Consider the following 17846-nt stretch of genomic DNA (forward strand, 5'->3'; position numbering starts at 1 on the left):
CGTTTGGGAAATAAATGTGCCATTTTTATTTTTCAAAATAAATTATAAATAAAGCTTGAGATAGCTAAATCACACAGATGGCAATTCTTCTACATTTCAAGAGGTCGGCTCTTCATAGAAGAATGTCAAAAATTTTTTTTCACACTAAAATGATACACATGATACACATTTGAGTATATCCATGAATTTAAGTAACTATGTTACTTTGAATAGGGTAGGCCAAAGTGTTATCGATTCCAGGAAAACACAGGCACACATTTAGTCTAAATGTCTAAGATATGAACAACTAAAATAGTAGATTTTAGCAAAAATCAAATGTAGAGTTTTAAACATGAATATTTTTGAATCTATATTATGGTTAAAAGTGGCAGCTGAGTTACAAACAGAAGTAATTTTGGTTTAGTGAAAAGTAGACAACAACAACAACAACAACAAAAAATCAGCTTGATCTACTGTCCAGTAACAGAAGTTAGTTCCATTAATAATTCACAATACTAATTCACAATACTTTCTTAAAGCCTGAACATCATTTCTACTGCAAGTGAAAATTGCTTAAAGATGTTAGTCCGAGAATAACCCCCACCCAACCCAACCAAAAAAGCAAAGTTATGTGTGTACTCCTTCCTCTGCACTTAAGGATTTTCAGATGCATGAAATGATTGAAAGCATGAGACAAATACATTAGCTTAGGAAATATCCTGGGATTACTAAGCATACATTAAAACGTTTCTTTTATCCCACAAGACTGATCTATGTGCAACAAATCGGTTGCTACAAAAACAGAGATCAATATTATCCTTCTCACCTCAAAAAATCTAAGAATCTAATGAATTAGCGAATTTGCAATCTCTCAAATTTGAAGAGTAAAATTGATCTTGGAACTCAAGCTCACTTATGGAACCATGTGCACTCTACTGCTGTAAACAAGACCATACGGTTTAAAGTGTTTTAATCTATAAAATAATGACTCAAAATATCAGTGTGCAGTGCAACCAGGTTCTATTCTGAAAGATTATCACAGAAGAACCCTTTGGAATGGTATGAGCAGAACCCTATTGAAGTTGATTCAAAATATTAGCTAGCCAAAACATTCCAACTCAAACTAGGTGCTGTGTTACATTTTAAAATTCAAAACTAGTCACTCACAGCTGTTAAATAGTAAGTGGTAGCAGAGATATATAAGTAGTAGATCAAGTCTACTTATACAAATATGTTCTAAGAAAAGACTAATAAGGTAGAGCATACTAAAGAAAGTTTGTTAATTACAACTATTAATTTGAGAACCAATACAATTACTAACCTCTCAGCTTATAACTTATGAGTATTCACTCCTATCAAGCTTGTTCTATTTCTCCTTAGTAATGAATGACAGCATCTATTTTTCTTAATGTTTCCAGTAGTTGTAGTTAATAGAGGTAGCTGAGCTACTATTAAGTTATTCTTTGTGGATGAGGATTTTTCAAATGTTTAAGTTATTTTTTAAGCTACACAAGTTCTATTAATGCAATAAAATATAATAGGAAAAAGAAAATGGATGCAAGAAACTTTTGCATTTGGCACCTTGTCTAGATTGATACCTCAAGTATTCTTTTTTTAATAAAGTTAATGCACACATCAGGACACACCACAAAGATTTGCTACATATTTACAAGGCACCAACCCTTTCTCACCTTTAACATGAATTAAGCAAATCAATGAAAAGCATATTAAGAATCCCCCACCCCCAAAAAAAACTGTAGTATAAATATATACTTCAGTTCAGTACAATTCATGAAAGTTTGGCCTGGGAAGAGTAAAATAATCCAGATCGTTCTTACAATATAGAAACTGTAAACATTTAATAGCTGCCTTTAGGATTGGTGTATTGTGCAAAAGTTATTATTACTGGTACAGGAATCAAAATGGCAAAAACAAACTATATAAAACTCTGTAAGAAGGTGCTATACTTCTGTGATACAAAAGCAAAAGAGGGATATTCCATTTAGATAAAAATGTCATGCTACTCTTAAGAAGCTGAATGCTCCCTTCATGTAGTAAATCTGTAGTGTGTCTGTGGTGTGTGTGTATGTCTGTGTGTGTGTGTGTGTGTGTGTGTGTAGAATTTTTTAAAATTTAAGGCCTAATGAATAAGGCTTGTTTGAACAAATGAAGTGTGGAGATCAAAAGTCTTGAAACAAATGTATACTGGCATAATGGAAAAGCACCAATGTGAAAGGAAGCAGAAGTCCCCACACAACTTGCTTTGTAGATTTCCTGGTAAATTCCCTGCAGTAGAAGGCCATTAAATTTTTAAAATTATTCTAAATTTATTAACTGTTAATAATTCCATCCCATGAGATGGCTAACCCTGGCTTTTTCTGTCATTTTACGGACTCTGCCTGATCTGGATGTACCAAGATTTAGAGGATCTTCAGTGGACACAAAATTGTCATTATCAGAATCATCATTATATAAAACAGTCCTCCTGCCTTGGTTTCTTGTTTTAATTCGAGGCAGTCTACTGAAACGTCCTGAAAACATAGTATCAAATTCATCATCTGCAATACGTGCACGTTTGGCTCTGGTGGCTCCTCTAGAAGCACCTCTTCCTCCTCTCCCTCTCCCTCTCCCTCTCGTGCCACCTCCACCTCTTCCTCGACTGCCTCGTCCCCTGCCTCCTCTTCCTCTGCCTCCTCTACTCCATCTACCCCATCTGCCCCATCTGCCTCTTCCTCCCGTGCCTCTCGTCTTCCAGTTTCTTTTTCCATTGGCATATTGCTTTCTGAGTTTTCTTTTAGGCCTAGTTTGTATGAATTTGCTATAGTCATGGTCGCCATCTACGTAATCTTGATCTGTTCTGGAAGTTGATTCAGAGTCAGAATCAGAACCACAGGTACTTTCAGAACTTAAACTGGATCCTAACTCTCCACTCTCTGAGGAAGATAAATGTGATTTCTCTTTTGTTTCTTTTTTCTCTTTCTCTTCTCTTCCCATGCTCTCATCTTCTTCTGATGCACTAAGTAGTTTCCTCTTGATTCCTGCCCGGGGCTCTCTGCCATCACCATTTATAAGGGGTCCATCAAGGGAGTGATCTAAATCAAGATGAATAATTTTTAAAGTTAAGCTTTGACATTGATAAGATGGTTATTTAGGTTCAAAAGTAAAATAAAAAGTCTATCAAAATATATTTGGTGCCCAAAGATAGATGGGGTAAAATCATGGAGAGTGCTGGAGTATGAATTTAAATCTGTTTGAAATTAAAGATACTAAGGTTTTAATTTTTATCTAATTGCTTTTTGCAGGGGATGGGGGGAGTGTAGAGGGATGATGGGTGGTGAGGTAGCTTGGTAGAAATTTTAAGGGCTTGAACTCTAGAAGGAATAATCTGGGAACATGCATCAGAATAATTTTATTCATTCATTCAACAGATATTATTGATTACCTACTATCTGCCAGGCATTGTATGGACTTTGGAATATGGCAATGATGAGACAAAGTCCTTGATCTTTGAATTTATATTTTAGTGTGGAAACCCTGATAGACAATGAAGTAAACAAATAGATAATATAACTTCAAGTACTAATATGGGTTACAAAGAAAAAGAAAAGTGGGTAAAAAAAAGAGTGTGAATGTATGTATGGGGGGTATATTAGATAGGGAAGACTTTTCTGCTGAGGCAGTATTTGAGAAAAGAACTGAATGAAGTGAGATCTGGGGAAAGAACATACCACTGAAGGAAACAGGAACCCAGTATAATTAGAGTGGAAGAGAAAAATAAGAAGTAGTAGGAGATGACTGCCAGTGGAGAGTTTTAAAGCTAGAGAATGACAGGATCTGATTTACATTTTTAAGAGTGCTATGGTTGCTGTATAGATAATGGAATATAGGAGGGGCAAGATTGAAAGCAGAGATCAGTTGGGAGTACATTGCAATGGTCTAGGTAAGAGATGATGAGAGATGTATCAATAAAGGTGATGATAAGTGATTAGATTTAGAATATTTCCTTCTGGGGGAGCTACCAGAACCAACCTTCATAGTTCAAACTGACAGAAATTGCTGATGGATTGGATGTCAAGTGTTAAGCACAAAATGAAGATCAACTCCTAGGTTTTATGCCTGAGTAAGTTGGTGAATGGTAGAGATATTTTGCTAGGTTAGAGAACAATGAAGGAGAATAGATTTGGGCAATCTGGTGGAAAGAAAAAATCAAGATTCCAGATAGAAATACTACTAGAAATCCAAGTCAAGACATCTTAAAAAAGAAAAAGAAAAAAAGCAAGTGGATATACCAGTTCAGAACTCAGGGGAGACTTGGATAGAGTTGGAGATATAATTTTGGAAATTTTCAGTAAAGAGATAACATTTAGGGCAAAGAGAAATAAGAAAGCTCACTGAGAGAGCAAGTAAAGAGAGAGAAGGTGGCTGAGGACTGAGACTTAGTATATTCCAACATTTAAAGATAAAGAACAATTGGCAAAAATAAGTGAGGTAAGAGGAAAACAGGAAAGTGGACTGGCAAAATTGGAGAGAGCAAAGAGTAGGGTTGTATGGTAACCACAATTACAAGATTAATCTAATAGTCTAGGTGTTATGGATTGAATTTTGTGTGCCCACCCCACCCCGTCAAATACATATGTTGAAGCCCTAACCCCCAATATGACTGTACGTGGAGCCTTTAAGGAAGTAATTAAAATTAAATGAAATCATAAGGGTAGGTGGGCCCTAATGCACCAGGACTTGCCTGTGTCCTTATAAGAGAAAGACACACCAGTGCTCACTTGCTCTCCTTGTCTGTGTATGCAAAGAAAAACCTCACACGAGGACACAGGGAGAAGGTAGCCATGAGCAAGCCAGGAAGAAAGCCCTTACTAGACACCAACCCTGCTGGCACCTTGGTCTTGGATTTTGAACCTCCAGAACTGTGAGAAAATAAATGTCTGTTGTAGGTATATGAAAAGGTGCTCAACATCTCTAACCATCAGGGAAATGTAAATCAAAACCACAATCAGATATCACCTCACACCTGTTAGGGTGGCTAATATCAAAAAGATAAAAGATAACAAGTGTTGGTGAGGATGTGGAGTAAAGGGAACCCCTGTACACTGTTGGTGAGAAAGTAAATTAGTACAGCCATTATGGAAATCAGTATGGAGGTTCCCTAAAAAAAACTAAAAATAGAACTACAATTTGATCCAGCAAACCCACTTCTGGATATATACCCAAAGAAATTGAAATCAGCATCTTGAAGAGATATCTGTATTCCCATGTTCAGTGTAGCATTATTCACAACAGCCAAGACATGGAAACAACCTGTATGTCTCTTTACAGATGAATGGATAAAAGAAGGAAATATTGCCATTTACGACAACATGCATGGAGCTGGACGACATTATGCTAAGCAACATATGCAAGACACAGAAAGAGAAATATTGCATGATATCACTTATATCTATAATCTAAAACAGTCACACTCATAGAGGGAGAGAGTAGGATGGAGGTTGCCAGGGGCTGGAGGGAGGAAAAATGGGGAGGTGTTGGTTAAAGGGTACAAAGATTCAGTTATTCTGGATATCACATATGCAGCATGGTGACTACAGTTAACAATACTGTATCGTATACCTGAAATTTGCTAAGAGGATAGACCTTAAATCTCCTGAACACACAGACACATACACACACACTCGGTAACTATGTAGAGGTGATGGATATGTTAATTAGTTTGATTGTGGTGACCATTTCATGGTGTATATGTATATCAAAATATCAAATTGTACACTTTAAATATATACAATTTTTATATGTCAAATGGTATCTCAATATAGCTGCTAAAAAATGAACATCTGTTGTTTAAGCCAATCTGTGGGATCTTGCTGTGACAGCCCATGTTGACTATTATACTAGGCTAGAGACTATGGGGATAGCAATACAAACTGTAGCAAGAGATTTGAGTGATACTAAAAAGTTGTAGACTTCACAAAACTTAGCAACTGACACTTATGAGGGATAAAAGGTGAGTCAAAGAACACTGTAAGATTTTAAGCTGGATGACTCAGAAGATGATGGTGCCATTAACTGAAATAGTGAGTGCAAAAAAAGAAGCAATCTTGAAACATAAAAATGGATGATACCTAAGTGTCCATCATCAGATGAATGGATAAAGAAGATGTGGCACATATATACAATGGAATATTACTCAGCCATAAAAAGAAACGAAACTAAGCTATTTGTGATGAGGTGGATAGACCCAGAGTCTGTCATACAGAGTGAAGTAAGGCAGAAAGAGAAAGACAAATACCGTATGCTAACACATATATATGGAATTAAAAAAAAAATGTCATGAAGAACCTAGGGGTAAAACGGGAATAAAGACACAGACCTACTTGAGAATGGACTTGAGGATATGGGGAGTGGGAAGGGTAAGCTGTGACAAAGCGAAAGAGAGGCATGGACATATATACACTACCAAACGTAAGGTAGATAGCTAGTGGGAAGCAGCCGCATAGCACAGGGAGATCAGCTCGGTGCTTTGTGACCGCCTGGAGGGGTGGGATGGGGAGGGTGGGAGGGAGGGAGATGCATGAGGGAAGGGATGTGGGAACAGATGTATATGTATGACTGATTCACTTTGTTATAAAGCAGAAACTAATAAAAAAATTTAAAAAAAATGGATGATAAGCACTCAAGGGAATTTTTTTTTAAGAAGTACTGGAAATGAGACTGGTAGAATAAAGAGATGTTAGGGCTAGATATATGAATTTGGAGTCATGAGCATAAAGATGATAGATGTAGTTATTAAATTCCTTTATTTGTAGAAGACAAAAAAGTGAGAAACTGCAAATAGGTGGCATGAAAGGCCAAAGAAAAGACAAAATATAGAAATATAGGAGAAACAGAGATATAGGATCAGTAGAGTATAGAAGCCAGGCAGTGGAGTTCCTAGAGGGTGTAGTCAATAGCATGCAACGATATAGAGAGATCGAGGAGATGGGGACTAAGAAAAGGACACTGGTTGGTCACTGAAGATTACTGGTGATTCTGGGGAAAAAAGCTTTTGGAGAGTGGTATGGGAAGAGGCCAGACTACAAAGCATAAAGGAATGTTTAAATAGAAAGAAAATAGAGGTAGGAAGTATAAGCTATTCTTTCTAAAAGCTTGACAGTGAAGGATAGAGCAAAAAGAGAAGTGCCATGAGTATGCAATGGCAGCAGGATCAGAGGAGAGGGTAAAGATATAAATTGGAAAAATAAAGGCACTAATTATTTTAAAGTAATCTGAAGTTTCAATATTTCTTACATAACTGATATAAAATATATCTTTAGAACATCTATTTTTAAGTTATTTGATACTTCAATAACAATGAATAAGCTACTTAATCTTTCATTAAAAATTTATATAAAATAGAAATATATATTCCAATAAAGATATTTATAAAAGCATATTAATCATTCTTCACAAACTTCAAATAGATGAACATATTAGAACTTTCTGTGAACATGCTCAGGGTCCATAACATAGGACTAAGTATAAGAAGAAAGTCTGCATAACAACAATAACCTTCCAGTATTTATAACCGATGCCCTCAGACATGGTCCAAAATGGATGTACCTGATAATGAATTATTAGGTCTGTGATTTCTTTTTAAGCAGTGAAAATTATAATTCAAATAAAAGTTATATGAAAGCTCATCACATGAAATAAAAAACAGAGTTGTTCTGGTTGAAAGGAGAAAGTTCTTCTGAGTATTTCTGAAGTACCTTTTTGGATTATCCAGAAATAGGTAGAACAGTCTGAAAACCCCTGAATTATTGAGACAGCAGGCCCCCAAAGGAAGAGAATATCTGAGTAACATAACTGGAAAACCAAAGGAAGGTTTTAGAAGTGGATGTTGACTGAAAGAAGGCTCACTTTTCAACACAAACCCTTTTGTAAAATTGGGGTAGCCCTTAAAAATATGAGGCCTAAATATATATATATATATATATATATATATATATATATATATATATATATGAGGCCTATTTAAAGGTGATTTTGGATTCTTTTTCCTTTCTTATTCATATGGTTTAATAATATGAAAAACCCTAAATGTGTCAAACAGTCTAGTTTTTACTGTGCTTGGGGAAAGATCTCTTCATTTAGTTTTTTCTCCCTACTCATTTAAAATTTTATTTTAAAAGACTAAGATATGTTTGGAAATCTGCATATGAAACCCTATATGACTCAAGTCTGACAATATTGAAATCCTCATTAACTATAAGAACATGCTAATTTTTACTACCTAAATACATCAGCTTTTAAATGATTTGTCTGCCATCATAAAGGAACAAAGAATAAATGCCCTGTCCATATTTATTTCTTACCTTGTTTAATCGGCAAAACTTTATTTCGAAATGATTTGGCTTTCCCTGGGTCATGGCTATTTCCACTTCGGCTATATCCACTGAAGCTCGATGAAGAAAATGGCCCATCCAGTTCGTCATCAAGTAAATACAGTGACAGCCCTTCAGCAGCATCTGAAACTTACATTTAAAAAAATTGTAATGTTAACATAATTATCTTTTCAGAAATTTAAACAGGCTTTTTTAAAAACTATATCTCAGTTATTTCACTCTAACATCAAAATTACAAACTGTTTAAAGAAAATATGAATATTTTGAGAACAAATGTTTTATTACATCATTAAGCTTTCAAGCACAGTTTGTCAGAAAACCTTGTCCAAGGAAACCACCTCCCCACACTATGAATCGTCAATTCTTAGGTTGGCAAATATATTATAGATGAGTGGTCTGAGATATTACAGATGTTAAAAATCATAAAGTCACATAATTTTAAAACTAAGTGACTTTAAAATTCATCTAGTCTTAACACCCTCACTTTAAAAATGAAGAAACTAAGTCCTATGACCTAATGTCTTACCCAGGGCCACAGAGAACTGGGGATAAAATGCAACTTTTCTATTGATACATCCAAATCCACTGCTCCTTGCATTATAAACCATGCTGCCTCTTCTATATTCTTTAGTTAAACTAAAATACAGAACACTAAAAACAAAAGACATATTTACCAGGAGATGAGAAAGGAGAGCTAGTCCTGGCATAAGACACTGAGGTATTCTGGTCATTTTTAGGCTGTAACTTCATTTGTTTCTGTTTCCCTTTTGGACTATAAGTAAAAATATATAATAATGAACAATTTTTTCTATTAGCAATATATTATGATAGTATGATACAAAATGCTTAAGCTAAGCAAAGAAGAAATGCAATATAATTTAAGTGAAATACTTCAAATTGGTAATAGGACAAAGTTAAATTTCAATCATTAAAATTAAAAAAAAAAGGTTTTGGTATAGTAAAATCCATATAAACAAGGCTTTGGGTTACCAGCTCCACCTTTACACAGGTATAAGAGTTCTAACAACAACAACAAAAAAACTCTTGGATTCCTTCAAAGCAGTCAATAAACTTTAAGAAGTGAGGTAATACATACAAGATGCTTTGAAAACTAAACTGCTATGTCAATGTAATATACCTAGGAGCTCTGCTACTAGATAATGAACTGCTGCTACTTCTTAGACGTTTTCTGTACCGTGGCCTTCTCCTCTTCTGACTCTGGATTGCTGACTTATATTCAGAGACGATATTTTTAATATGACTTTCAAATAAGGCAGATAATCGCAATGTCATGCTATAGATCTGAAAAGGTAGAAATTAGTCTTGTTTTACCAACTACTTTAATTATATAAAAATAACAGGTTATAAACATGCCTGAACAATATCAACATCATCCTTTCAGACATAATATATGTGCTTCTTACACTTGAAAAATTCTTCCTGAAGAATTAAACAAAATACCATTTTCACCTACAAATTAATAAAGATTTTTAAAAGATAATATCCAATGTTGGGAAGGGGAGGAAAAAACATTCTTATACATTGCCAGTGGGTATTTTAACTTGAACAACATTCTAAGGACAATCTGCAATATTTGCCAAAAACGTTAAAATATATACATCCTTTGGCTAATAATTTCTTCTTTAGGAATCTATCCTAAGGAAATATCAGAGAATTACACACAAAAAATAATTACGTTCAAGGATGTTAAAGATGTTAGACACAGCATTATCCATTTTAAGTGAAAAACTAAAAACAACCTAAATCTCTAGCACCAGGACGCTGGTTAAACAACACAAAACCACCTACACAAAACCACCTACTCTTCTGTTTTCAAAGAGTAATAATAAGATGGAAAAATATTCATAATATATATTTTTTAAAAAGGCTTCAAAATATAAAACCTACTGTTTAAAGATTATACAAATATTTATCAGTACACATGTAAATGTAGAAAATAAATCAAGTGTGAAAAATTATGTGTACAGAAATCAGTGAAAATTCATGTCATATGAAGTGGAAGTGAGCATGTATATACCTACTGTGCAATTGATTTTAAAGTTAATCAGATACTAGTGATTAGAAAACACAAAAAATTATTACTTTTTCATTCTCAAGATGCTTAAATACTGACAAAACACAGAGAAAGTATTAAATGTGAGTATGAATAAACAGTTATAATTTCCCAATATAGTTCACTAATTTGTTATAATAAAGGAACATAAATATTCAGAGCTAATCTAAATATTTCATATAAATTAATCCAATCAACCATTTTTATTTATCAGATTATTTATTGGACATATTAAAGAGTACTCAAATTTCTACCACTACTTTCCTTGACTTCTCTCTGGCAAATATAGGTATTACTTAAGAGTAAAGAAGAGGCAGGTAGGAGAAAGGAAGAAGGGTTTAATTTCAGAATGACTATGCTAAATGTATCTTTAATGCATGCTTAATAAACTGTTTCAGGGAAAGTACTGAGAATCAAACTTTAGAAACTATGTCAGAATGGTAGAACATACTTGTTTAGCAATTTTAAAACTGGTGAAAGAAAATTGCCTGATATATATAACTAAACACTTAGGTAATTAATCCACCTAATATTGTTTTTTTCATACCCTTGACTTTTTATTAGAGGTATAAGCTTTGGAGTTGCTGAATATTTGGCGAACATCCTTATAAAATTCCAGAGGACTACCATAGTTTCCTGCTTCCAAAGTTTCTTTCACAGTGCTGAAGTCCATAGGAGTGTCTATAACATGACAATCCTACAAAGAAGAATGTGTTATTAAACACACAGGCTGAGTAACAACACTACATAATACAATGGGACTGAGATTTGCATCATCATGAAACAAACACACTGCTCTTCAATCTGCCAGTTACCTCTTCGTAGTCCCAAACCATCCATTTAATAGAGGTCTTTGGTGGCTCAGGGAAACAGCAGGGGTCTGTGGGAGGGTCTTAGCCCTCACCTTTCAATGGAAAACCATATGACTCTCTCAAGGGACAGAACAGAAAATCCACAGCCACTGGCTTCATCTCTACATAGATGGGAATATCTTGGAAATAGGTAGCGAATTTGTGACATGGAATTATTTAATTCTGTGTGAATAATCCCATCTTCTACTTTCATTGAGCAATGTGCCAGGGAGTTGGCATGAGGGTATTCTACCTAAACTGTCATTAGTTGAAGGTCAAAATCAAATTGGCCATGTTTGTGCCTTTCTCCTATCTTTTTGTTTTTTTAATAAATGTGACACTTGTGCTTCATCTAAAGTCTTCAGTCTCAGATTCATAATTAGTTTGATCTTTATTAGTTAGTGGTAGGAGAAGATTCTTTCTATTTTAACCTAAATCTTTCAAGTCTAGTTAAGATATTCCTAGGGTTATCATATGGAATTACATCTGAAATATATACTTATGTATACCACAACCACCAATAATAAACATGTTCTGGAGTGAAAACCATAGTCAATATTAGATCCTTCATCCTACTTAGAATCATTAAGAAATAAAAGCACAACATTTCTCTCAAAGGAGAATCCAAAGGGCCAGATGAAGGGGCAGAAGAAAGGTATTAAAAAAAGAGAAAGTATTTTTCAAAGTATGAGAAACCACAGTTGATCTTAATGTATCTTCTTAAATTTTTTTGCTAAATCATAAAAACCAAAGTGTATTTCAACATAATATGGCTTATGAAACAAACATTTTCAAAGAGAAAAAATATCGGAACTTCATGTAATACAATGACCAAAACTCAAAAGACCCAGTCAGCCTGCTGAATAAAGTCCCACTAGGAACAATCAGCTGCAGTTACAGACATAATTATGTTGTGTAATTATGTTTTCTACTCTGCTACAGTAGTTTTAGACCTATAGAAACAAACATCTACCCAGATGCTACAAAGAACTCTCCAGAGCATGTGTTGTTTAAAAAACAAAAAATAAACAACCAAAAACTCAAACAAAGGTAAAAAGATAGTGAGCAAAGTTGAAAAATAGCTTTACAAATTGTAAAAGGTTTATTTACAGTATGGGGATTTAAAAAAAGTAAAACAACACAAAAACAACCAGAACATATATGCCTTTTAAGAGACTACTAGGCCTACCTCACAAAGAGATGGATCTTGTTGTCGTTCTGGAATAACTGACTCAGAGGATTCACCCTCTTGCTCTTGATGGCCCTATTAGGGTAAAGAAGATATATTGTATTTCCAGGCCACCACAACAAAATATCAAGACTTGCAATGCAATTATGATTTAAAGCTCAAAGATCCATAAACAGGAATTACGTTTTTACTGACTATAATTTAAGATGAAGGAATTCTACATTCACCATTCTCCTCTACCATGAAAAACACAAAACTAATTTATTCTACCTAAACCCCCTACAAAAACAAATCAAGTTTTGTTGAATGTAATTTTGTTCCTTATTTGAATAATATTTTTTCCCAACTGAAACCTGTGTATGCAGAGAATACTGATGTTTACTAATTTCAGAGGATAGTTTGATGTATTTCTGAAATATTGCTGTACCTTTTTTCTGAAAAAGCTAAAACAGATTTGCTATCTATACTAAAAGGTTATTCAACATATAAATAGATATACTCCTAGAAAAGGAATCCTCTAATTTAAGTTCTCATGCTTTTATCTTTGACGAAAAGTAATTTGGCATATTGATTACTCTAAGTGATCATATTGAAGAACTTATTTATTGTAAATTAAATAGGGCTGGTATATGTTATCAAGGGTTTCCAGTGTGTAGAAGCTTATTAGAAGTTAATAAGATACATTATACAAATATGCAAAATAAAAGCAGCAAGGAAATTCAAAGATGTTTAGATTAAAATTTGGTTTACAACTGTGTAATTTACAAAGTACATGTCAGGCATTTAAAAAAGTCATGACTAATCACACTACCCACTTTCACAATTCAAAGATACACAAACAAAGAAGGAAGAAGGAAGGAAGGAAGAAAGGGGGGAAAGGGCTCTTAACTAGAACTTAGCATGGACATTTATGGGAAATTACATATTGGTAATTATTTAAATAACTATACTTACTGGGTAGGAAAGAGGATCAGATGGCTGTCGAAATGGCTCTGAGTCTTCACGTTCATAAATGAGGCCCAACAGTTCTGTGCATTGTTTTCTCCAAGCATCAGGATTACACTTTAAAGACAGTCTTCTGCCTCGGCATTTGACCTGTAGATTTTAAAAGAATTATATCTAAAAGCTCTTTCCTTAAGTCTTCATTGATTTTCTCCTGTCTTCCTATGTTAATATATATCTATATAAGATAGAGCAGCTGCTATTTAAAAGTTTCTTAGTTTAGATTAAACATCATTCTCCCTGGCAAAAATATAAACAAATAAAAACTGGATATTATATTCTTAGAAACAGCAAGAATTCTAGCATTCTGAATTCTCATTTTAAGAAAATCTACAAGGTCAATAATTTTAATACCTTAGTCTTTGCTGCTAGTTAAGAATATTTGACAATGGCACCGTAATTTTCTTAAAATAACACTTGAACAATATATATATTCTTAAGTAAATCCTTTGTGGTCATAATATATTCTTGCCTTTACTATTTGATGCCATTTTTACACAATCTGTTTCAGTATTCGAAAGGAAACATTTTCCTTATATACAACAAATGTTTGTCTAATTATCATAGAGGAGAAGTGTGCAGAACAGAGTTAACATAACAGACCTGAGGCTCTCTATAGCAGGGCTTGCTTATAAGGTTGGCCCTTGACTGGCGTCTAAGAACTTGGTACTTGAACTCTTTCCTAAATAATAAAGGTGGTTTACTGTGCCCACACTGTTTGTACAAAGAATGTCACTTGTGCCGAACATTCACTTGCCTGTACATTTCCTATGCTTTCCTGCTTTCTGGGAGTCTGGAATCTTGGCATGTGCTAGCTAGATGGGGTTTACATAACAAGCTCCCAATAAATTCTTTGGGAGCTCAGTCTCTAATCACACACATGTTGCTATATTTTCACTGTGGGGAAAGAATGTACTCTGTGTGGCCCTTCAGAGGAGAGAGAGAACATAAAGAAAACTGCACATGGATTCCTCCAGACTCTGCCTGTATCTTTTTCCCTGTGATCCAGCTGTGTATCCTTACTGTGTCACTGTCATAAACCTTAGCAATGAGTTAACAAGTATATATACTGAGTTCCATAAGTCTTTCTAGCAATTCTCCAAATATGTGGAGTTGGTCTTAGGGATCCCTGACACAGGAAGCCTGAATTTTTTCTTATCAGCAGTTCATTTATCCACTTACCCTTCTTCCAGATGAAGTACCAGGACCATCTGAATCTAAATCAACCATTTCTGTATCCTAAAATTAAAATGGAAGAGTGGGAGAAGATATTAAGTTTATAAATTAGTCTTACAAATTAGATAAAATTTACAAAGAAATGACAAATATAATCACAATTAACTCCCTCATTGGACCAGGCAACAGAAGAACAAAGTTGGGAGGGAGACTCACTCCAAACTTCACCTACATGCTATATACAAGTTGGAAAATATACTGGGAGAAGAAGAGTAAATGAGGTTTCTCTTTAAATCAGAATAGGAAGTGAGGGGGGAAGTACAATGATTGGTATCTAAAGTTGTACCTAAATGTTAGTATTTTTTTTAAAATTATTTTACATGACATGCTAATTTAATATACTATAATCATGAATTACTCATGATTAATATTTTGCTACTTCAAGAAATACATCTCTTTTCTATAGGGAAAATATGAATGTGTATTAAAACATAAGATTCAGTTAAGTATCCCTCTGAGGGTTGGTTTTTTAATACAAAGAGGCAAGGCCCACACACCACTATTAACTTGGTGATGGTGAAGCACATTGGTAATGCCTCGGATAATCTAGAAAACGGCTACAAATGAACTTATCTACAAAACAGAAATAGAGTTACAGATGTAGAAAATAAATTTATGGTTACCAGGCGGGTAACGGTGGGGGAGGGATAAACTGGAAGATTGGGATTGACGTATTCACACTACTATATATAAAATAGATAACTAATAAGGACCTACTGTCTAGCACAGGGAACTGTACTCAATACTCTGTAATGGCCTATATGGGAAAATAATCTAAAAAAGAGTGGATATATGTATATGTATATGTATAATAGATTCACTTTGCTGTACACCTGAAATTAACACAGCATTGCAAATCAACTATACCCAAATAATTTTTTTTTTAAAAAAAGCAAAGTAGCTCATGAGCCATTGGTTTCCCTTTCTAAAATTGCTGAATTACACTTTACTTTAATTTTCTATTCTAACCCAGAGTGCCATTCTGAGGTGAGCAACATCCATCCATGATAAAAACTCCCTGTGGGTTTAATATCCAAAAGGTATAACAAAATAGGTATAGATTTTATTTCAACATAATAAAGGCCATATATGACAAACTCACAGCTAACTTCATGGTCAATGGAAAAACCCCAAAAGCTTTTCCTCTAAGATCAGGAACGAGACAAGGATGCCCACTCTTTTATTTTATTTAACATAGTATTGGAAGTCCTAGCTAGAACAATTAGTCAAGAAAAACAAAAGACATCCAAATTAAAAAGGAAGAAGTAATACTGCCTCTGTTAGCAGATGACATAATGTTACATATAGAAAACTCTAAATACTCCACCAAAAAACTGCTAGAACTAATCAACAAACTCAGTAAAGTTGAAGGATACAAAATCAATATACAAAAATAAGTTGTGTTTCTATACACTAATAATGGGCTATCAGAAAGATAAATTAAGAAAATAATGCCATTTATAATTGCATCAAAAAGAATAAAATACCTAGGAATAAATTTAACCAAGGAGTTGAAAGATCTGGACACTGAAAACTATAAGACATTGATGAAACAGAAGAATACACAAATAAATGGAAAGATAGTCCATGCGCATGGATTGGGAAAATGAATATCATATATATGGAATTTAAGAAAAACAAATGTCATGAAGAACATAGGGGTAAGACAGGAATAAAGACACAGACCTACTTGAGAATGGACTTGAGGATATGGGGAGGGGGAAGGGTAAGCTGTGACAAAGCGAAAGAGAGGCATGGACATATATACACTACCAAACGTAAGGTAGATAGATAGTGGGAAGCAGCCGCAGAGCACAGAGAGATCAGCTGGGTGCTTTGTGACCGCCTGGAGGGGTGGGATGGGGAGGGTGGGAGGGAGGGAGATGCATGAGGGAAGGGATGTGGGAACAGATGTATATGTATGACTGATTCACTTTGTTATAAAGCAGAAACTAATAAAAAAAAATGTTTGTAGTACTCAAAGCAATATACAGATTCAGTACAATTTCCAACAGCATTTTTTGCAGAAATAGAAAATAATCTTAAAATTCATATGGAACCATATAAAAGAATTCTAATAGCAATCTTGAGAAAGAAGAACAAAGCTGGAGGCATCACACCTCCAGATACCAAACTATGTTACAAATATATAGTAATCACAAGAGTATGATATTGACATAAAACACAGAGATCAATGGAACAGAATAGAGCACAGAAATAAACCCATGCATATTGGTCAATTAATTTACAACAGAAGAGCCAAGAATATAAAATAGGGAAAGGATAGTTTCTTCAATAAATTGTGCTGGGAAAACTGGATATCTACCTGCAAAAGAATGGAACTGGACACCTATCTTACACCATACATTAAACACAACTCAAAATGGATTAAGGACTTGGATGTAAGACATGAAACCATAAAACTCCTAAGAGAGGGCTTCCCTGGTGGCACAGTGGTTGAGAGTTCACCTGCCGATGCAGGGGACACGAGTTCGTGCCCTGGTCCAGGAAGATCCCACATGCCGCGGAGAGGCTGGGCCCGTGAGACATGGCTGCTGAGCCTGCACGTCCGGAGCCTGTGCTCCACAATGGGAGAGGCCACAACAGTGAGAGGCCCGCATACCGTGAACAAAACAAAACAACAACAACAACAACAAAAACTCCTAAGAGAAAACACAGAGGGGTAAGCTGCTTGACATTTGTCTTGACAATGATGTTTTTGGATGTGACAAAATCCAAAGGTAATAAAAGGAAACAAAAGCAAAAATAAACAAGTGGGACTACTTGACTACTTCTGCACAGTAAAGAAAACCATCAACAAAATGAAAGGCAATGTACCAAATGGGAGAAAATATTTGCAAATCATATATTTCATAGGGGGTTAATATCCAAAAGATATAAACAACTTGATAGCAAAAGAACAAATAATCCAATTAAAAAATAGGTAGAGAAACTGAATAGACATATTTCCAAAGGAGACATCCAAACAGCCAACAGGTACATGAAAAGGCACTCAACATCACTAATCATCAGGGAAAAGCAAATGAAAACCACAGTGAAATATCACCTCACACCTGTTAGAATGGTTATTATCAAATAGACAAAGAAATAACAAGTGCTGGTGA

General features: G+C 34.6%; 1 protein-coding gene across 1 annotated transcript in view; it reads right to left on the reverse strand.

Annotated features, from left to right (window-relative positions):
- Window positions 1-2316: 2316 nt before the first annotated feature.
- BRWD3 (bromodomain and WD repeat domain containing 3) overlaps window positions 2317-17846 on the reverse strand; it is a gene marked incomplete at both ends in the record, with an annotated part of 116692 nt that continues 101162 nt past the window's right edge. Inside the window, 8 exons of the mRNA XM_079727528.1 lie at window positions 2317-3071; window positions 8340-8498; window positions 9044-9141; window positions 9508-9671; window positions 10991-11140; window positions 12484-12558; window positions 13438-13578; window positions 14668-14724. Coding sequence (XP_079583654.1) covers window positions 2317-3071; window positions 8340-8498; window positions 9044-9141; window positions 9508-9671; window positions 10991-11140; window positions 12484-12558; window positions 13438-13578; window positions 14668-14724 — 1599 coding nt within the window. The remainder of the gene's footprint in view (window positions 3072-8339; window positions 8499-9043; window positions 9142-9507; window positions 9672-10990; window positions 11141-12483; window positions 12559-13437; window positions 13579-14667; window positions 14725-17846) is intronic.

Source organism: Hyperoodon ampullatus (assembly GCF_949752795.1).
Source record: "Hyperoodon ampullatus genome assembly, chromosome: X".
Classification (NCBI taxonomy): Eukaryota; Metazoa; Chordata; class Mammalia; order Artiodactyla; family Ziphiidae; genus Hyperoodon; species Hyperoodon ampullatus.